Here is a 21,794-nt window from a genome sequence, read left to right on the forward strand (position 1 = left end):
AGTGATAATTTTAAGATTATTCATTCATTTCTTTTTTCGGTTTAGCCTCTTTATTAATCTGGGCTAGCCACAAGTGGAATAAACCGCCAACTTATCCTGCATATGTTTTACACAGTGGATGCCCTTCCAGCTGTATTCCGTCACTGGAAAACATCCATACACTCTTGCACACACAAACACACACACACACACTATGGAAAATTTAACTTGCCCAATTCACCTATAGCGCATGGACTGTGGGGGAAACCGGAGCACCCAGAGGAAACTCACGCGAACACAGGAAGAACATGCAAACTCCACACAGAAATACCAACTGACCCAACCGAGGCTCTAACCAACGACCTTATGGCTTTGAGGCCATCGTGCAACCCACTGTGCCATCGTGACGCTCATTTCTCAGATTATAAAAACTTGAAATAATTAAGCCTATAAATAATAATAATAATAATTTAATGTCATTCATTTATTTTATAAACGATTTTGATTTAAAAATAAACTTTATATAAAAATATAAAAATGATTTAAATATATAAAAATAAATGATTTAAATATAAACGTTTTATAAATTGGTAAGAAAAAGGTAGAAAGTCTATCTCTGATGCAGTTAGTGCAGTTTTATAAAGCAGTCTTTGGTTCCAAATGCATTGACTTTGAATGTATTATGTAGGTTTAATACACGTATTTATTTAGTTCATGTATCTATGAATGCAGTATGTTCAATGATGTCCACGGCTGCAGGTCTCCAGTGTGGCAGAAAGCGATTTGAAAGAAGGAATCGATTGTCTGCCGCAGGGCCTGATGGGATTGATTTTGGTTTTGTTGTTTCATCTACCTGCTAGATTCCCAGTCATGAGCTCGTCATCCAGCAGCTGCTTGTCCACCTCCTCATTCAGAACTACTGACAGGAGAAATCACTGTTGCCTTCTTATTTTCACACATAACAAATCTTTGTTCCACTAAAACATGCTTTGCTCATGATGAGGGTGTTGAGATTTAAAGGAGTTAAGTCTCAACACCCTCATCATGAACAAAGCATGAAGCAGTCAATTAAGAAATTAGTCAATAACAGTATTTTTTATGTATGAAATATGACATCATTACTTTCAAAGGTTTTCATGAGTATACTGTTTAACTTTTTTTACAGAGCGTTTCTGTTTGTTAATTTAAGAATGTTATGTTTGTTATTACAATTTTAAGTATTATTTTTTAAATAAAGCTTAAAGCCATGTTTGATTCAAATATTTATTTTATTGTCATGTTCATATTTATATGATTTTTGTAGTATCAAGTAATACTGTGTTTGTTTATTTATTTGGAAATAAACTAATTTTACAAGTCACCTGCTTGAGTTTTACCAGTTTATCCTTACAGTTAAGAATATCTCTGGGTCTAATAAAAGGCACTCTTAGCTTAGCTTAGCATAAATCATTGAATCAGATTAGACCATTAGCATTTTACTCAAAAAATGCAAATCAAGGGACTTAACTGCCATACAATGACTGCAGCAGGTGCAATGACATTAGATTTCCCAAAAATAGTCCCCAACTAGGTAACATTGCTGTGTAATATGACTTTGTCTTCTGCAGCCAATGGTACAACAGGAAAGTTTCGAGTATTACGCTGGGACGACGATATACCAGATCAGAGTCGATAAAAGGAACTATTCTGAGAAACGAAGGAGTCAGTTCTCTTCCAGTGACTCAGCATCCGTGTGGAAAAGTTTAAAAAACATCACAAACTACAAGACACCATCCCCCAGCAATGTAGACAACGAACGACTTGCAAACGACCTGAATGAGTTTTACTGCCGGTTTGAGAAAACCCCCCACACCCACTCTGAACTGCTCTTCACGCCACCATTAACACCTCCACCACCCCCCGCCTCCCCCATACCTGCACTTCAGTTCAGTGAAGAGGAGGTGCGCCAGGTCTTCCGGAAACAGAAGAGGAAAAAAGCACCAGGCCCACATTTTATAACCTATGTGAAGATCTTGTTTGTTGACTTCAGCTCGGCGTTTAACACTATCATCCCAAAACTTCTCCTGCCCAAATTAACTCAGCTCTCTGTGCCCACCTCTGTCTGTCAGTGGATCAACAGCTTCCTAACGGACAGGCAAAAGACTCCTCTGTGAAGCTCTTGAAGTTTGCAGATGACACCACACTTATCGGCCTCATTCAGGACGGTGACGAGTCTGCTTACAGACAGGAGGTTAAGGAGTTGGCTGTCTGGTGTAGCCACAACAACCTGGAGCTCAACACGCTCAAAACAGTGGAGATGATAGTGGACTTCAGGAGAAACCCCCCTGCTCTCCCCCCACTGAGCATCAGGGACAGCATTGTGGCAGCAGTGGAGTCATTCAGGTTCCTGGGCACCACCATCTCTCAGGACCTGAAGTGGGACACTCACATTAACTCCATTGTCAAAAAAGCTCAACAGAGGCTGTACTTTCTTCGTCAGCTGAGGAAGTTCAACCTCCCAAAGGAGCTGCTGAAACAGTTCTACACCTCCATCATTGAATCAGTCATCTGCACATCAATAACTGTCTGGTTTAGCTCAGCTACTAAATACGATCTCCAAAGACTACGTCGAATAGTTCGGACTGCTGAGCGAATCACTGGTACAACCCTTCCTACTCCCCAAGAACAGTACTTATCCAGAGCGAGCAGAAGGGCTGCCAAAATCACTCTGGACCCCTCACACCCAGCACACTGCCTCTTTGAACTTTTACCTTCTAGTCGACGCTACAGAGCACTGCGCACCAGAACAGCCCGACACAGAAACAGTTTCTTCCCTCAGGCAATCCATCTCATGAACACTTGGTGAAAATAATTGTGGAACCAACATCACTACTTGCTATACACTTTTATACACATATACACTAATTTAACAACACACTTTACATGCCAATTTGCACATAACAGCTACTCATATAATGTTGTATATAGTAATAAACATGTACATACACTTCTCAATCTGTATATTTGCACTCACTACTTGCTTCTATTTTTTAAAATATGTTTATTATCTGTTTTTTGTCCTGTCTCTGTAATCCTGTTGCACTGTAGAAGCTCTGTCACGAAAACAAATGTGTGAACATACCTGGCAATAAAGCTCTTTCTTATTCTGATATTTCCTAGCCATATATCAGCCTAGAAAATAAAAACACTTTCCATTTTCAGTCAGTCTTGAAACATGATGTAACTACAGAAGAGTCAAGCTTTAAACAGAAAACTGATCAAAACTCTTGAATTTTTGGAACGAGGTGATAATGGTCATACTCAAATGGTTAACTCTAGGAGAGATGTAAAATTAGCCTATTTTCGAAACAAAGTGGAGTGTTCCTTTAAGTAAATAAATTACTTTTCAAACACGGTAATTAGAAAAGTAATTAAGATAAAACTTTAATGATGTAATCGGTATCTATTTTTTACCACTTCATTGTTTGTTGTTTATTCATATTATTTATGTGTATGTTTGTGTGATGTGTATGTACTGCTTTGATGTGTATTGAATTTAAGAAACTTTTGGTGTTGTTCTTACAACTAAACTGGGCTGTAATCAGATTATATGAAAGCATCCATCTTAAGAAAGAGCTGTGTTAATATTTCTGCCATGCTGTGGTCCTTGTACTGTAAACAACCTGATCTTTAAACATATTCTGTAACATTAGCAGATTTTTACTGAGGATTTTCCTGTGACTTCAGTGCTGTTTCAGTGAGGTGCTTCATCATTGTTCATCCACTCAAATCAACATTCCACAGTTCACTTCTACCAGTTTATTAACCTGTAATGAGGCCAGAACTGAGACCTTTAGGGTGGATTTCTTCCCCGCTTGACTTCACTCACAACCTTCATTTCTATTCATCTTTCCCTCTAAAACTCAATCATCATGGTGGGCTTGAAAACTTCAGGAACCTTCATATCTGTGCTCCTGAATCCATTTTCTGCTCCTGTTCTCCTGGATCTGTGGTTCAGTTTGAATTACGATAGAACATGGTCTTCATCTCATAACTTAAATCTGTAAAAACAAAGTCATAGTTACAGGAATGCATGTGCAATGGAGGTCTATGGGGCAAAAAGACACTGCACAGGATAACTCCTAAAACACACACTGAATCGAAGGTATTGCCATCATGCTTGATGTACATACAGGAATAGTTCACCCAAATAAACCTCTCATGATTTACCCACCTTTTGTTTGTTTACTATGAAAGTAAATGGATGAGTTTGAAAGTGCATACTTCCCTATTTTATAGTGCATTACACACTGTATGCAAGCAGAGTAGTATGTCCAAATTTGTAGTAAAAAAAATGCTGAAAAACAGGAGGCAAGAAATACCTGGATGATTTACTATTACCAGCGTGAAAATGAAGTGTGGATCCAATAGACGCTATACGCTATCCCATAATGCAACGAGGGAATTCATGAATAAGCAACAATTTGTAACTTTTTGATTTAGTGGCTAATTCATACAATTGAGTACAGTTTGCTCATCCCCTTATGATGGTTGTGTTTAGGGATGTGGTTGGGTGCCATGCCTCCTTTTTAAAGTCGTACTCAACTCGTACGAATTCACACGAATTAGCCACTAAACTGACAGCGTAAAATAGTTACAGTTCCTCATGAAATCAGGCTGGAAGGAGAGTGAAGCGACGCAATAATGACAAACGGTCGATGTATACATCCAAGCTCCATTCATACTATTCACATTCATACTAAAAAGAACATACTTTTCTAATGGCTGTGTAGTAAATTCAAATAACTACACTCAATTTTTTTTGCTGCTTGTTAAAACTCTTTATTTAGAGTCTTAGCTGAAAAAAATCTTAAATTCTCCAAAAACAATTCTTGAAGTTTTTTGGGGTGGGGGTAACATTTTTATGTTCTATCCCAAAAAAATTGGTAAAACAATTAAATTAAATTAATTGATTTGTGTTGGGAAAACATAATGGCATTGTGTGGAACCCTACATTTTTTACAGTGTACTCAAGTAGGTTCTACATTTGAATTTACTACATGACCATTCGAAATATACAGTCTATAGAGTGTGAATGCGAGTAGTATGAATGGAACTTGGATGCACTACATCCGGCATTTGTCATTATCACTTGACCTACACGCGTCAGTTGCGTCACTTCACTCCCATTCATGAATTCCCTCAAGTTGCATTATGGGATAGCATAGCATCCATCAGATGCATATTTCAGAATTTCGCCGGAAGTAGTAGGTCATCCAGGTACTTCTCACATAATGTTTTTAGATTACTATGAATTTGGATATACTTATCTAGCATGCAATTTTTAATGGAAGTCTGTGATTTTGGATGCAGCCGTAGTTCCTTTGTAGCGAAACAGAATATTAAATGAGAAAACAGTGGGCGTGGCTTTTTTTTTTTTTTTACTGCAAGCTGATTGGATAGAGTAGGCATTTCAGAAAGATTGGAAAAGAATTTCGGGAGCCTTATTACAACTTAACAGACACCTCTTCCTCGCCATTTCTGTTTGTTGTCATATCGCTGTCAAAAAAGTTGCAAGGGTGTGGTTAAGTATGTTAGCCACACCCAATAACTCAGACATAATTAGAGAATTTAACTGAATTTAATCAGGAAGTGCATTTTCAGATTTCAGTCAAAGATTACAAGGGCAAACATTTTTTTAACATGTACAGATGAATTGTTCACCACAAAACTAGCAATGTGAGCTAACAAAATCAACATGGTTAGTTTTGATTTCACATGTACTTTAAGGGACTATATCGCACTAATATGTTTTTCTCTTCTTTTTCATTGTTTTATAGCCTGTTTTAACACATTTGAATCTGTTTTTATACTATTTGTATTCATTTATTTCATATATGTCTCTTTTATTCCTGTTTATGTCAAGCACTTTGAATTGCCACTGTGTATGAAATGTGCTATATAAATAAACTTGCCTTGCCTATATGTAAGAACTTTCACGTGTCCATTTGTTTTTATTTGTCAATTGTAACAACACTTGTAAAATGGAGACCTACAACTATAATTTTTTAGATTAATGTCTTTTAACATTTTTAAAAAGTGGGAGAGACCTGATAACAAAACTTTGCAACACTGCAAGATCACCACACTGAATAACCACACAATCTCTAGGGCCAAGAAACACTTTGATTTGAGTAAAGGCATAAGTTTGTTAAATTTTACAGAAATAATAAAACACAGAAACACATAAAATACTATAGGTTTTTTGAACCACACAATAGTAAAGTACTTGAGTTAATCTACTTTGATTAGTTGCTAACACAACAACTATTAATAATAAACTGTTCAATAGTTGCCAACAAGCTGAATGACAGTATTTATTACATAGTTACCAAAATTAGCATGGGTAAAACTACAGTATGATGTACAGTAAGACATTACAATACACTTCACTGTAATATGGTTCAAAACACTAGTATTTTATATGAAGTACATTATTTGATCCATATTGGTTAATATGAAATTTTATTTTAAAACATGACACATTTCTGCTTTTACAAAGTCAAAAGATTAGGTCAATAGATATGTTTTTATGCCTACAAAATGAATCCAATCGTATGTGTTTTCAACTACATCTGGAAGCATTTACAAGTGATTAAAGTTTTAGACCTGGTTTATACCTGTATTTAATGCCGTGATTGGATCGGCAAAACCCATCTTTAAGGGATAGTTCAATCAAGAATGAAAATGGACTGTTTTCTCACTTTCAAATGGGTATAATTGAACAAAAGAAGATATTTTGAAGAATGCTGAAAACCTGTAACCATCAACTTCCATAGTAGGAAAAACAAATACTATGTGGATACAGGTCACAGACAACTTTCTTCAAAACATCTTTATGTGTGTGAGTGCGTGTATGTGTTCAACAGAAGAAACTCAAACAGATTTAGAACAAATGGATGAGTAAATGATGACATAATTTTAATTTTTGGAAGAACTATCTGTTTAATACCAGCTGTAAACAGAATCTGAGTGAGCTTAACATGAAAGATGAGTTTAATCGACATCATCTGTGCTGCAAGTTCTCATTGTACCATCAAACAGCTTTCTACGAAACAATCATGTGAATATGATTAAAAAACGTCACGGTTTAGTTGTGTATTGTGCAATAATCTCTACTGTTATGTTTCCTGATGCGTTTGGGGGTGTAACCATTTAGCTTTATGACTCACAACATCACGAGGTCACAATAAAAAAAGTACATGACTTTCTTCGCTAAAGCTACCGTTACAGTGTTATGTGTGTCTTAATTTGCCATTCAGTGAATAAATGAGTACAGCTGCTACTTTTTAATAATTCCCGTGCTTCTGTTCAACCAGAAAACACACTGACAAACGTTTAATAGACTAACTGAATAGAAATGAACCAACCTGACCAGCTGAAATATGTGTGGCACACAGAACAATGCGAATGACCCGTTTTGTCAGCCTTCACCCATTTTAGCAGATGGCAAAACACAGATGGGACGGTTATGGTCCACTGTTATTGGGGAAAAAAGTCCAAGCCTGCGCTTTATAATCATCACTGAAAGGCTGGGAGTCACAATGACCAGACGTTGCCATGAATTATGTTGGAACTAGGAGATTTTTCACCATTTGAAATCACGTTTTCATGTAAATAGTAGATGTCATATAGCTATTAATAAGCATACTGTTTTAAAATATATTAGAAATATTATATATATATATATATATATATATATATATATATATATATATATATATATACATACATACATACACACACACACACACACACACACACACACACTCACCGGCCACTTTATTAGGTATACCTGTCCAACTGCTCGTTAATGCAAATTTGTAATCACCAATCATAAGGCAGCAACCCAATGCATTTAGGCATGTAGACATGGTCAAGACAGTCTGCTACAGCTCAAACCGAGCATCAGAATGGTTGTTGCTGCCAGACGGGCTGGTCTGAGTATTTCATAAACTGCTGATCTACTGGGATTTTCACGCACAACCATCTCTAGGGTTCACAGAGAATGGTCCGGTGATGAGTCTCCATTTCGGCTGCGACAATCAGATGGTAGGGTCAGAATTTGGAATTAAAAAGCACGTTTTTTTTTTACCATTACAAGGTAAACAATAATCAGGTGCTTGTTTAAGTATCTATCTATCTATCTATCTATCTATCTATCTATCTATCTATCTATCTATCTATCTATCCATCCATCCATCCATCCATCCATCCATCCATCCATCCATCCATCCATCCATCCATCCATCCATCTGATCTATCTAGCTGTCTGTCTATATATCTATCTATATGGTTTTCAAAATAACTTTAAATATCGTGTCTGCATAATATTTGGAGTATATTGTCATGTTAGTTTATTCAATGTTTTAAGTTTCCAATACTGTCTACTGAATAATGTCTTATTTCTTTGTTTGTCTGTCAGTTTGTTTATCAGTCATCTTGTAGATATCATCTCATTGCAGTAATTCTTCTTTTCCAGATCTGACGTCAATTGTTCCATAAATAGTAGCTGTAGTTTCGTTTATAAAGAAGGAAAAATATATAAGGAATATGAGGGAAAAGTCATGTGAAATAACATCACATTTCTTTAACTTTACTTTTTTGATTGTCATATTAATCTGCTGCGATTTTCAGTTGTGAATTGAAATGTGAAACTGGTCTAAAGCCACAGGAAAACGTCTGTCACTCCGATGTTCCACAGACCGCAAAAGTCATTATTTCTACTCTAAAATAACAGGTTGGAAATATCAAAAATACTAAATATTAAAACCTAAGCTTAATGCGAGATTTTTGAATTCAAAGGAGAGCAGACTTCAATATCTCCTTTCAGAAGCGAGGGAATCTCTCCAGTCAAGCAAACATTTCTTTTTAAAAAAAAAAGACGACGACAGATAAGAAAGCAAACTAAATTTAATTCTCAAAGCGGGACTAACGCTCCACTTATCTGTTTCTTTGGACGACACATTATAGGTATGTTAAGTGGACGTGACTTAAAAGCCAAGGCAAGTCATTGAGTGACAGATGAGTGTTTGTGCAGTGAGTGAGTGACTTTTCCCAAAGCACATTAAAACATTCCCAAAATGCTTTAGTCGAAGCTCAGTCTGTGCATCACAGGCTATTTATAGAGCAGACGCCTTATTGTTTCCTCCACAGATTTCTCCCAATTATCTGTCAGTGTGTGTACAGAAAACAACCAACAGAGATCTTAAACGAAAAGTTGTTTGGAGTGTATAGGAGTAAATCAGAGACTTTCAGAGAGCTAAATGTTTGTGTTTTAAAAGAACTTGAGTGGACATTGAGTCTTGTGACGCAGAGGGGTTTGTGTTGTATATAAGCTGTAGTCCATTTTCTGCAAAGCTACTATAAAATTCCAGTCATTCTTGAGGGAAATAAACAAAAGAGCTGCTGGCTTAAATAACAAACTCCTTGCTGACTTTACCATGATTCACAGAAGACACACACTGATATTTTATTCAGTGTAACAATAAAGTTTATACATATCAAAAATCTTGCCAGACATTAGAACAAGAATTATTTGGTGACATTAAAAGACTCAAAATACGAATTGTCATTTAATATTTATACTTTGTCTTTCACATTGCTAGGTTTTCACTCAATTTTTTGGTTAAAAAACGTTTTGACTTTATTATGATAGGACAGTATGTAAACAGGAAGCAAAGTTAGAAAAGGACTGGGGAATAGGAACGGGAAAGCTGGGACTCAAAGCACAATTGTTTTCTATGTTGTCCCACTGTCCACAATGTTATCATGTTATCAGCAAAGGGCACCTATGATGAAAATCATCTTTTGTAAGCTATTTGGACAGAACTGTGTGTAGGTACAGTATAGTGTGTCCATAGTCATATTGGGGTGATATAAAGACAATGTCTCTTTTTAAAAAAATGTCTGGCGTTAAAATAGGATCCAAATCCCTCCCATTTTAAGGCTGACCGGAACTTGACATAGGAGTGCGGTTTCGCCGCCCACCGAATTGATTGACAGTCACATATTAACATGTCTCTATAGTAACGCGTATAGTCATACCCACAAGACAGAACGTGCGCAAAGCACGAGATTAAAAGATCTGTTTAGCTCTCTGTGATCATCAATCATCAAGTTGAAAATGTTTTAAAAATGTATTACGCCGATTTTACCATCTTTACTTTATCACCACAGCCGCATGTCAGTACAATTATAAAAGAAGACGCTTCAATCCCGGTTTATGGATGTTACATTCATTAACATAACAGATATCCATACAGCAGTGAGTATTAACATGTATCCTGTCAAATTTGTGTGCAAAAACTGAACAAAGTTAAACATGCGTGCTATCTGTGTGTACATGAACTTTGTAATGTGATTGTGTGTGTCATCATTCTCATCGACTCATTAACTCCAAAACAAAAACATTAGATTGGGAAAGTTCTTACTTTCTTGCTTTCCTGCTTTCTTCATGTATGTCACTGTGCTGTTTATCTGACACAGAGGCACACTTTGACATGTGTGAACGGTGTGCAGCTAGAACAAGCATTAAAGGTACAGGCCACAAAAACAGCTATACAGTGTTTAGAGCAGAAAATTCTTCTGAGAGGTATAATAAATAATCTAAAGGGTGTTTTGAGTGGAAACTTTACAGACACATTCTGGAGACACAAAAGACTTATCTTAAAACTTGAAAAAATGTAATAAAAATAAGAACGTAAAATAGGTGCCCTTTAAACTTTTTTTTTATGTAATGCAAGAAACATCAACTATTCTTATACTTGTACAAAACAAAATTGCAATGTTGTTTTGCTGAATGACAATTGAACATTATTTCAACCATATTTTGATATTTTATTAGTACATGCAATATAAAAAAACTCAATTATACACATTATTTGCATTTAAAATTTTCTATGAAGGCCTAAATAATAAAAACTTTTGCAAATACAATTTGATGCAGAGACTAAAATGGGTCATATTCTTGGACACAGATTTATAAATTGTTTATTATTTTAATATACTATAAAACATGCATTTAATTAAAGCTCTATTAAGTGCATGTGTTTGAGATGCCATGTCTAAGACTGCAAGTCTGCATCCAGATACTACTGAATAAGTTGGAAAGTTTTTCAAAAACCTAAAAAAATACAATTTTCATGAAGGTCATCATTCTTCTTTATGCGCTGAACCATATTCAGAACGCCTCATCCATATTGGTGTTTTTTAAAAATCTGAGAAAGAATAGAAGGTCTGTGTGCTTCCTAAATTGAATCCATATCTTAGCTGAGTTGAACGAATCATTAATATGACGAGTGAGTGATGAGGAGTGGGAGTGATTCGTTCATTCGCGAATGCTTCAGGTACTAGACGAATTACTCTCTCCCACTCTTCAGCTTATTCCCTGCTTTATGAGGAGTCGCCACAGTGGAATGAACTGCCAATTACTATTTTACACTGCAGATGCCCTTCCATGCTGCAACACAGGAAACATACACACATTCTCTCTCATTCACACACTACGGACAATTTAGTTTATTCAATTCACCTATAGCGCATGCATTTGGACTGTGGGGGAAACTGGAGCACCCAGAAGAAACCCATGCAGACATGGGGAGAACATGCAAACTCCACACAGAAATGCCTCCTAGCTGGCACTCGAATGAGCGACCTTCTTGCTGTGAGGCAACATAAAATTAACATTGTCTTACATGTGTTACTCAACATACATTTCTCAAAGCATTCCAGAAAAAGGAGTATATTTATGTTTTTTTTTCTCTGTATTGATTTTTAACATCAGCTTCCCCTCAGAGGCGATTCTGGGCATTCTGATATATCTTAGTACATGTCAAAAATGTGTAAATACCAATTTTCAGATAATTTGATGGCATGACTGAGATTGCGAAAGTCAGATGCGTGACTCTGTGTGCACTTCTGTTATCTAACACTCTGAGGTTTATCATCTGTGAGAGTCTTGAGGTCACAAACAGCCAAACTCTGTGAAACAGTGACTCATGCTCTCACAGGACCTGTGGGAGAACAGGCAGATTCATCTCTCATACACATTGTCTGATGTCTCATCACCAGAGAAATATCTATCTATCTATCTGTCTGTCTATCTATCTATCTATCTATCTATCTATCTATCTATCTATCTATCTATCTATCTATCTATCTATCTATCTATCTATCTATCTATCTATCTATCTATCTATCTATCTATCTAATCTATCTGTCTGTCTGTCTGTCTGTCTGTCTGTCTGTCCGTCCGTCTATCATATCATATCATATCATATCATATCATATCATATCATATCATATCATATCATATCATATCATATCATATCATGTCAAATATCTCATTATCATCTTTTTCATAAACACTGTAGCAATAACTTATTCTAAACAAAATATAATATAATATAATATAATATAATATAATATAATATAATATAATATAATATAATATAATATAATATAATATAATATAAATCAATATAAATCAATATAATATAATATAATATATTATAATATAATATAATATAATATAATATAATATAATATAATATAATATAATATAATATAATATAATATAATATAATATAATATAAATATTGCTAACATCAAACAATTACCAGTTAATAAATAATGTAATCAAACTTTAAGCAAATTAAAAAGAAAAAAAAAAGTTTGCCTAGCAGCGTAAACTCGCTTTCAAATGGACTGTCGGCTATTTCCGTTCATTTTCGTAAGCTTTCGGAAACGGGGGCAGGACTCGGCGTGAGTGCGCCTGTAACTAATCCAGTTCATTCCATTGCTCAGTTCACCTGAACTCTTGACGACTGTTCCTGCGCGCGCAGGTGAGCTTTACCGGACACTTTGCTTGAAAACAATACTTTCTGACAGCTTTACACTGTTCTGAAGCGACTTCATCGCAGTTTTGGACAACTTTAAACTCTTTGTGATTATTTTGAAACACTTCTGAGGAATGTCGCGGATCTGAACAAAAAAGTGTGTGTACTCGTGTCTGTGTTTACAAGTGAAAAAGTTATCCGGGTCGCACGAAACGTTTGCGAGAAAGCAAATCATGGCAACAGGAGGATTTAAATCTAACAGTGCGACAGACTTTCTGGAGGAATGGAAAGCAAAGCGTGAAAAGATGAGAGCAAAGATGCTTGGAGATATCGCTGCCGCCACCGGGAGAACCACGGAGTTAAACAACAACGGCAGCAGCTCGGTGAACTGCGTCTCCTCTGCGCCCTCTTATCCGGTGGCTCGGTCCTCCTCTTCATCCGCTCTAAAGGACGAGCCGAAGACATCCGAGCCGCCCGGGGGAAACTTGAAGAAGACGCCGGAGAAAGTGAGCGCAGTCCCCCAGGCGGAGAGCCCGAGCCCCGCCGGCGTGGATGACAGTGATAAGGAGAGTCCCACACACAGCAAGAGCAAAGAGAAGAAGAGCTCAGGACCCAGCGCCAGAAAGGGTAAAGGACAGATCGAGAAGAGGAAGTTAAGAGAGAAGAGGAGGTCAACAGGTGTTGTCAGCATACCGTCCAACGAGGTCAGTTCACTTGCTTTAAAGATTACCCTTTTCATCAAGGCAATAGCCTACTAAGATGCTGTTTATTACTACAGCTGTCATAGACATTGTTTTTTAAAGGTTTTTATATTTTTAAAAACAAAATAATACCATGGTACTGCTTGTTTAAGTTGTTTCTAGATCTAGACATTTTGTAGATTGTGTAAAAGCATACAGTTTAACAAATATACATTGTACAGAAAGTGTAAGTACCTTATTTTTTATTAACTTTTTTGTATATTAATAGTGAGCCCTGGTATACATGAAGCTGTATTTACATGCCTTTAAAACATGCCGCTATGCTAGTTTTCAAATGGTGTCACCAATGGCATGATGTCAACAAACAAAGTACTGCTTTATATATTGTAACTAAAATTAAAAAGCACGTTTTTACTATTTAACCATTACAAGGTAAACAATAATCAGGTGCTTGTTTAAGCTATCTATCTATCTATCTATCTATCTATCTATCTATCTATCTATCTATCTATCTATCTGTCTGTCTGTCTGTCTGTCTGTCTGTCTGTCTGTCTGTCTGTCTGTCTGTCTGTCTGTCTGTCTGTCTGTCTGTCTGTCTTATTGGTAATTAATACTTGCATAGGATGCTTTAATGTAAACTTTAGTGCTGAATAATAGAGGAATAAAAGTTGGTTTTATATTTGCACATTCGGACTTTCCCCATAATAATATAATTTCATAAAAGTATTATTTACAGCAGTGTTCACATTCAAATAAACAGTGTTAATGTTGTTTTCAAGTCACACTTGCAGGTTATTTCAGACTGAATCTTCAAAGTGCCATGGTAAACAATATAGGGAGTGTGTCACAAGTTGTCACTGAACGAATGTGTGAATATAAAACCAACTTTACTTCTATTACTGAATATATTAATTTGCAATGTATTTGCATGCTCTTATAAGAATGCAATGTTATTACTATATATATATATATATATATATATATATATATATATATATATATATATATATATATATATATACAATATATTACTACATTGTTAGTTTAAAAAGAAACCCCATAGTCTAAGTATATAATCTGCCATATGTACGTGTACAGTAAGCAACACAAGATAAAACCATCATGTCTCTTTTTATTGGCTGCATTAATTTGCAAAATGAACGATAAGAACAGCAACAACAAAAAAAAAAAACAAAAAAAAAACACAGCAATCATAATATTATCATGGGGAAGGCCCATGTCCTGAGATGCAACCATATTTACTTACTGAAAGTGTTCTAAATATGTTTTGTAACTAAAGTATACAAGCTTGCTTGGTTCTTGCAATATTACAGCCATATTTGCAATCTTACGTCTACTAACCATACTACGTGCCTAAAACAAATGATAATCAGTGTCCAAATACCACAGAACATTTTTTTCTAAGTAATTTGTTGGTAATCTTGTCTAAAACTGACATTATTGCAACCAGATTTGCTTATCTAGACTCAACTCTGGCCAATTTATATAACTTAACTGTGAAGTTCATCGTTAAATGTCACTTAATGAGTGTACCCGCATACCTACATTATGTAATCTTAGTGAAATATCTGTTTAATGCATGTTCTCCTCCAAACAACACTCACATAAATCATGACTAGAAGGCAACAAGTCTGATGACTAACAGATTGGAATCACATTATACATATTTTCTCCATTTCATGATTTATAATGACTGTGAGTTGCTGAGTTATGTTGTAGATCATGGGATGGAGGCGATGGAGAACACGGTGCGGCTGTTCCTCTAGTTAAAAACACTTCATTAGCAGATCGGTTCGCCATAACAATTAGACTCCAAATCTGTCACCGTTATCTCTCACCTTTCAACCCGTCACATTCCCCTGCATGAGCAGTGGGAGGCTTGTTAGTGCAGTATGCCAATGGGAATGTCTACCACCCAGCTCCACTGCCCTGCGGATAGTTACTGTTGGAGGCTGACCAGTATGTCTGCTTTGGCTGGAGATATCCTGTCATTAGCCCCTCGCACTGTGCCAAGGTAAAGTAGTTTGGGAAGTAGGGGGCAGGCCAAGACTTAATGTTAGGGTATTTTTGAGAACAAGTATACACGCTCATGCCCCAATGTCTCACTGCACCAATGTAGGGCTCGGTAAATTATTTATTGTTTTGACATTATTCTGTCTGGAGCTGAAGTTATTATAAACGAGTGATGGCATAGTGTGAGGGTAGTTAATGGCTATGACAAAATGTCTAAATGTGTTGAACTTTAGTGTCCCATCACCTGAAACGGTGATGTCCAGCAGTATATCTCACACCTCTTGAACATATCTAGCAGGTTTTGTGTCTGCTTGATTTAGTGACAATGTGCCAAATATCCTTCCCTGAACAGCTTTGAGAAAGGATATGCGGTAAAGCAGACATTTGGACTTTCCAGAGGTTGTTTCCCAGTACTTCCTGCCGTGGGTTCAGATTTATAGGGCTCATTGTTTGACCGTGTGCATTTAGGAGCTCGCTGTGAGTTTTCAGACTTTTGTGGAGTTACAGTTCTCTGCCCGAAACCTAAACTTGGTTTCCCACTGTCATTATTATAGGGGTCAATAATTTCTTTAAAGTTCCCTGTAGGCGAGTTCCCTGTAGGCGGGACTAAACTCATTGCCTCAAAAGCGGCAAGTTGACTTTACAAAAGCGAGTAAACCTTTTGTAACTTGGAACTTGTAAGTTGACCTAATATATATATATTTATGCACAGCTCATTTTGCTCCAGATTTACTTACTTTTTTGTGGACTAAAAACTTTAAAAGCAATAATTGGGCTGGCCGATTAATCGAAAAGTAATTGAAATCGACATTCAAAACCTATAATAGCCTAAAATATTATTTACAGCATATAAAAGAGTTATTTTATTCAGAAGAGATACTGCCTATTTTCTACTTTTAATATGAAAAGCAGGTGACGCGGTGGTGCAGTAGGTAGTGCTGTCGCCTCACAGCAAGAAGGTCGCTGGTTCGAGCCTTGGCTGGGTCTGTTGGCGTTTCTGTGTGGATTTGCATTTTCTCCCCGCGCTCGCGTGGGTTTCCTCCAGGTGCTCCGGTTTCCCCCACAGTCCAAAGACATGCGGTACAGGTGAATTGGGTAGGCTAAATTGTCCGTAGTGTATGAATATGTATGGATGTTTCCCAGTGATGGGTTGCAGCTGGAAGGGCATCCGCTGCGTAAAATATGTGCTGGATAAGTTGGCGGTTCATTCCGCTGTTGCGACCCTGGATTAATAAAGGGACTAACCCGAAAATAAAATGAACGAATGAATATGAAAAACATTGAAAATTCTTTATTTTGTTTCTAAAAGTGCAAGTTATTTATTTTATATATTAAGTCACCGTTCATTTTAGGTAATGTGTGTTTTAATTTCAGTTGTTCAGTGTTAGTGTTCAATAAACAATCATAGATCATAGATGGTTTGTGTTTCCTTTAGTTTTTTTAAAATCAGGTAATGCAACCTTCATTCAGAAATCTCTCACTTGTAATATGTGAACATATTTACTATACGAAACTTGTCATTGAACTATGAAGGCAATTTTAAAAAAATAAAATAAGTGAGATTTTGACTTTGTCAAATTACCCAGCCCTAAGCAACAGGTTTACTCTCTTTTTAAAAGCAACGTCAACTAGTCGCATTAAAAGCAACAGGTTTACCAGACTATGTTTGGAAAATGTTTGGCATTGAGAGCAGTAGTGTGATGAAAAACAGTCCTAAACATTTCATGTCTTTTGCTGCTAGCGACTTGTGGGGACTGGTTAAAGTGATATTTCACTTATTAATGAAACTTCTGTTATTAATTACTCATGTCCTTCCAAACCTCAGAGACATTGATTCATTTTTGGAACAAAATGTATATTCAAAGCTCTGATGCTCTGAATTCAAAGCTCTAATGTTTGCTTACAAAGCGACCTCTGGCTTTGCTCCTTCGTATCTGCTCTCACTTCTGCAGATATATGTACCCTCCAGAAACTTGCGTTCTGTGAATGAACGTCGCCTCGTTGTTCCATCCCTAAGAGGGAAGAAATCACTTTCCCGAACTCTCGCATTCAATCTGCCCAGTTGGTGGAATGAACTCCCTAACTACATCAGAACAGCAGAGTCACTTGCTGTCTTCAAGAAACGACTAAAAACGCAACTGTTTAGTCTCCACTTTCCTTCCTAAACTTAACTGCCTCTCTGGCTATACCACTAACTGTACTCTCTCTCACAAAAAAAAAAAAAAAAATTACTAATGCTCAGCTTCTTAGACTTTACACACCTGAAACTTGTCTATAGCACTTGTTCACTGCTGCTCTTATAGTTGTGTAAATTGCTTCCTTGTCCTCATTTGTAAGTCGCTTTGGATAAAAGCGTCTGCTAAATGACTAAATGTAAATGTAATGTAAATATATTTTAGATTGAATCTGAGAGCTCACTCATCCTCCATAAACTACAACTGTCCCAGCTCCTTCAATATCCAGAAAAATACCAAAACGCATCCAAAAAAAAGAGCAAAAAAATAAAATAAAATACATATGTATGTATGGATGGATGTGTGTGTGTGTGTGTGTGTGTATATGTATATATATATATATATATATATATATATATATATATATATATATATATATATATATATATATATATATATATATATATATATATATATATATATATATATATATATATATATATCTCTCCAAAGAACACAAAGAACAAACATGGCTCGTACTGTAGACACACAAATGACAACATATAGAAAAACAAAAAAGAAAAGAGACTCAAATAATCACTTTAAAAGCAACAGGTTTACTTTATAAAGGAAAATCAACTAACCACTTTTACAGTGTAATTGGTCAGTAATTTATTACTGCAGACATTGCGAGCCATTGCAAACACCTTGTATCAGACTTCAGCCATCTGTATATGTGTGTATCTCACTGTAACTTTAATCCATAATGTGTTTGTTTAGTATTACAGATCTGAAAGTTCATATCACCAGCCAGAACATTTAAAATATGTTCCCTTGGACCTTATGTTTAGCTAGTGTGGCTGAGAAGTTTGTTTTAATTTCAGAGTGTTTAGGTCAGTGCAGCTCTAATAAACGCGAATGCTATTGTTTGACATCTGGCTGAGTCTCAAAATCCTCTCAACCCGTTAGGAGATAAAAGCCTCCATGTCCGGTCTGCCTGGCGGTTTTCCATTTCAAACTCCGAATCCCGCATAAACAACGACATTCTCATCTTGAAAATGTGCTGAGAAAAACCTTTATGCTTGAGTTTGTGCTGCAAAACTATTCCTGGATAAACCTGGATATAGCTGTCCATCAGCGGGGGATCATTTTATATCGTGTCCCATTTGGATGAAATTCGCTACCCTGAGAAATAAATATTTATGATGGTTTCTTGCTGAAGGACTTTCTGTTGGCGATGAGCCAGGTCATTTTTCACTCTCCGTAGGACAAAACTGAAGCTGGATGTGGCCTACATATACTGCAACGTTGAAAGAGATCATACCTGACTGTTTACATTGTGAAGCCTATGAGAATTTGCTGTATATCTGACATTTAGTAAGGAAAACCAGACCAACTGGAAAATGTTTGGCACTGAGAGCAGTAGTGTGATGAAAAACAGACGTTAAGGTTTCTTATCTTTTGCTGCTAGTGACTTGTGGGGTCTGGGTAAAGTGGTAGTTTACCCAAAAATGAAAATTCTGTTATTAATTACTAATGTCATTCCAAACCTCAGAGGCATTCATTCATTTTTTGAACACAATTTAAGATATTTTAGATTAAGTCTGAGAGTTCACTCATCCTCCATAAATACCAAAACACATCCTTAAAACACGTCATGTATCAGTGGTCTAATCTGAATATTATCAAGCTACAAGAATACTCTGTGCTCACATAAAGCAAAAATAACAACCGTATTCAACAGTTCCTTCTCTAGAGTGTCAGTATATTGCGCACATTGACAAGATGTGCGCAATATACTGACAACATGAACGTGTCCTAAACTGACACTGAGAAAAATAAACTTTTAAATAAAGTATTTATGTGCGCACAAAAGGATTTTCATTGCTTGATGATATTCTGATTGAACCGCTGACGGCATATTATCTGTTTTGGGGAGTTTGAATGAGCTGAGACTGATGCTATCTATGGAGGATGAGGGAGAAGACGACTGACATGATGGTGAGTAATTAATACCATCATTTAAATTTTTGCGTGAACCCAAGTCCCAAAATCAAGACTATAGAGGAAGTGGAAATACTACTTTTAGTGCACTACTTTCTTTTACAACTTGCGGTTGTTTATCCACTTATTGCTAGCGGTCACTGAACTGTTGTTAAATGTCATAAGATTGGCACCTCGGTTAAATGCCGTTGTTTAATGTCAAACATAAAAATTTGGTTTTGCAGTTTTATGAGCGTTTAACATTTGGCGTTGCTGGCAACGGTCTGCTGCCTAGAAATGAGACTTTGCTGCTTAAACAAGCATGTGGCATGTTTTACGGTCACCACTTTTTCCAAACAAGGTCACATACACACCACAAATACCTTTGAGATTTAGTCACGGGCAAGCAAGGTAAGCAACCTGTTATTAGCTCAGCCCTTCGCTCTTTTCTCCCTTTGTTCTGGAGCATTCCAGGCTATATACCAAGCATAGAAGAGTATTTTTGGTAATCCTTTCAACAAGGGAAATTCCTGCATTTATTTGTTACCACTGATATTTGTGATTAGAGGCTACACCACATTCTTGACCAGAGGTGTAATGCCATTGAGAGGGAATTAAGAGGAGAAAGTTTGAAAACGGGTAGGGTCTCACTTTCTACACTAGGGTCTTTCTTTGAGCCTTGCTCTCTTAGGTGTCACCCCTTGTTATTATACCAGAAAACAGTCAAAACATGATGTTCTACATTTATTTAATGTCAGACTACATCAGCACAATAATCGGAGAGCTGGAATGCAGTGAGACTAAAACTCCAAGGAATGTCCCATCACCTCATATTTCATTTCACTTCTTATTTAGCTGTCCTGCCTTTTCAAGCGTGACGCAGACTCATTTACTTGCAGTTCAAAATGTATGCACTTCCTTAGGGTGCACTCAAACTAGGCTATCCGAACTGTGCTCGGGCATGTTTCTTGGTTCGTTTGACAAGTGTGAATACTCCGAATTGGACATCAGCATGGTTTAGTTGGTCGGCCCTGACCCGGTTGGAAGAGGTGTGCCAGAGCACGGATCGGTTAGGTTTTGGCATGGTGCACAGTGCAAAGTGCGCCTGAGCTCCAAACCGAAACCACTTTTAAAACTGTTTTATATGGATTTATTAATCATTCTTATTTTTCATTGAACATGAACTGTCATAGTTTATTAAGGATACAAACCCCTCATTGCACGTCAACCAAGCATGAGGACTTTTATGATAATTAATGAGCGTCAAAAGTGGTGGATCTGTTCTGCAAAATATTTGACTGCGTGTCACTGCATCCCAAACAAATAATACAAAATTATGTAACTAAAACAATGTCCACTGTGCTGAGCGAGAGCTTATCTCTTCCTTTGCAATGCTTGAAAGTACGCCGTTAGTATTTCCCCAACCAAGGAATTGGGGGAAGCATCAACCCCCTTCCCCAAATGGCATCCCCCGTCATACTTGAAGTTTTTTTTCTTTATATATAATTGACTATTCTTTTATACAGAACAGATCTATTCTTTGCTCATTTATTAATCAAACAACACCATTTCATGTTACCTTATTTATACAACGGCTTGTCATTTCTGTCTCCTCTGTATTTCTCATGCTGTGAAATTGATGCTGTAAAATATGTTGCGTCAACCAGATAGAAATCAGAAAAAAAATATCTGCTGAGCCTGGTGAATAAGTTAATAAATCCCACTTTTAGGCATGGTACCGCTCTTTGCGTCCAGTGTGTGGTCCTTGTCATTGCACCACCATTTATCCAAAGCCTGAACTAGGGTAATTGCCTTGAATCAATTTAAAATATCTAACAGATATCATAGATGCACATCTGTCATGATACACAACATTGTGCATGATGTGTATGATCTATCATCATACACATCATGCACCTCTTTCTTTCTGTCTCTCTTTCTCACACACACTCAAACACACAGTGGATTCATTTCCATCAACGTGTTCAAATAGCATCTCACAACAATAATGAAGTTAATATTTAATTTCAAACATTTGTTTCATT

General features: G+C 36.5%; 1 protein-coding gene across 1 annotated transcript in view; it reads left to right on the forward strand.

Moving 5' to 3' along the window:
• Window positions 1-12,824: 12,824 nt before the first annotated feature.
• The window catches only part of pawr (PRKC, apoptosis, WT1, regulator), a 127,646-nt gene continuing 118,676 nt past the window's right edge, over window positions 12,825-21,794 (forward strand). Inside the window, 1 exon segment of the mRNA XM_056455584.1 lies at window positions 12,825-13,561. Coding sequence (XP_056311559.1) covers window positions 13,091-13,561 — 471 coding nt within the window. The 5' untranslated portion in view covers window positions 12,825-13,090.

The sequence above is a fragment of the Danio aesculapii genome, chromosome 4, assembly GCF_903798145.1.
Source record: "Danio aesculapii chromosome 4, fDanAes4.1, whole genome shotgun sequence".
Lineage (NCBI taxonomy): Eukaryota > Metazoa > Chordata > Actinopteri > Cypriniformes > Danionidae > Danio > Danio aesculapii.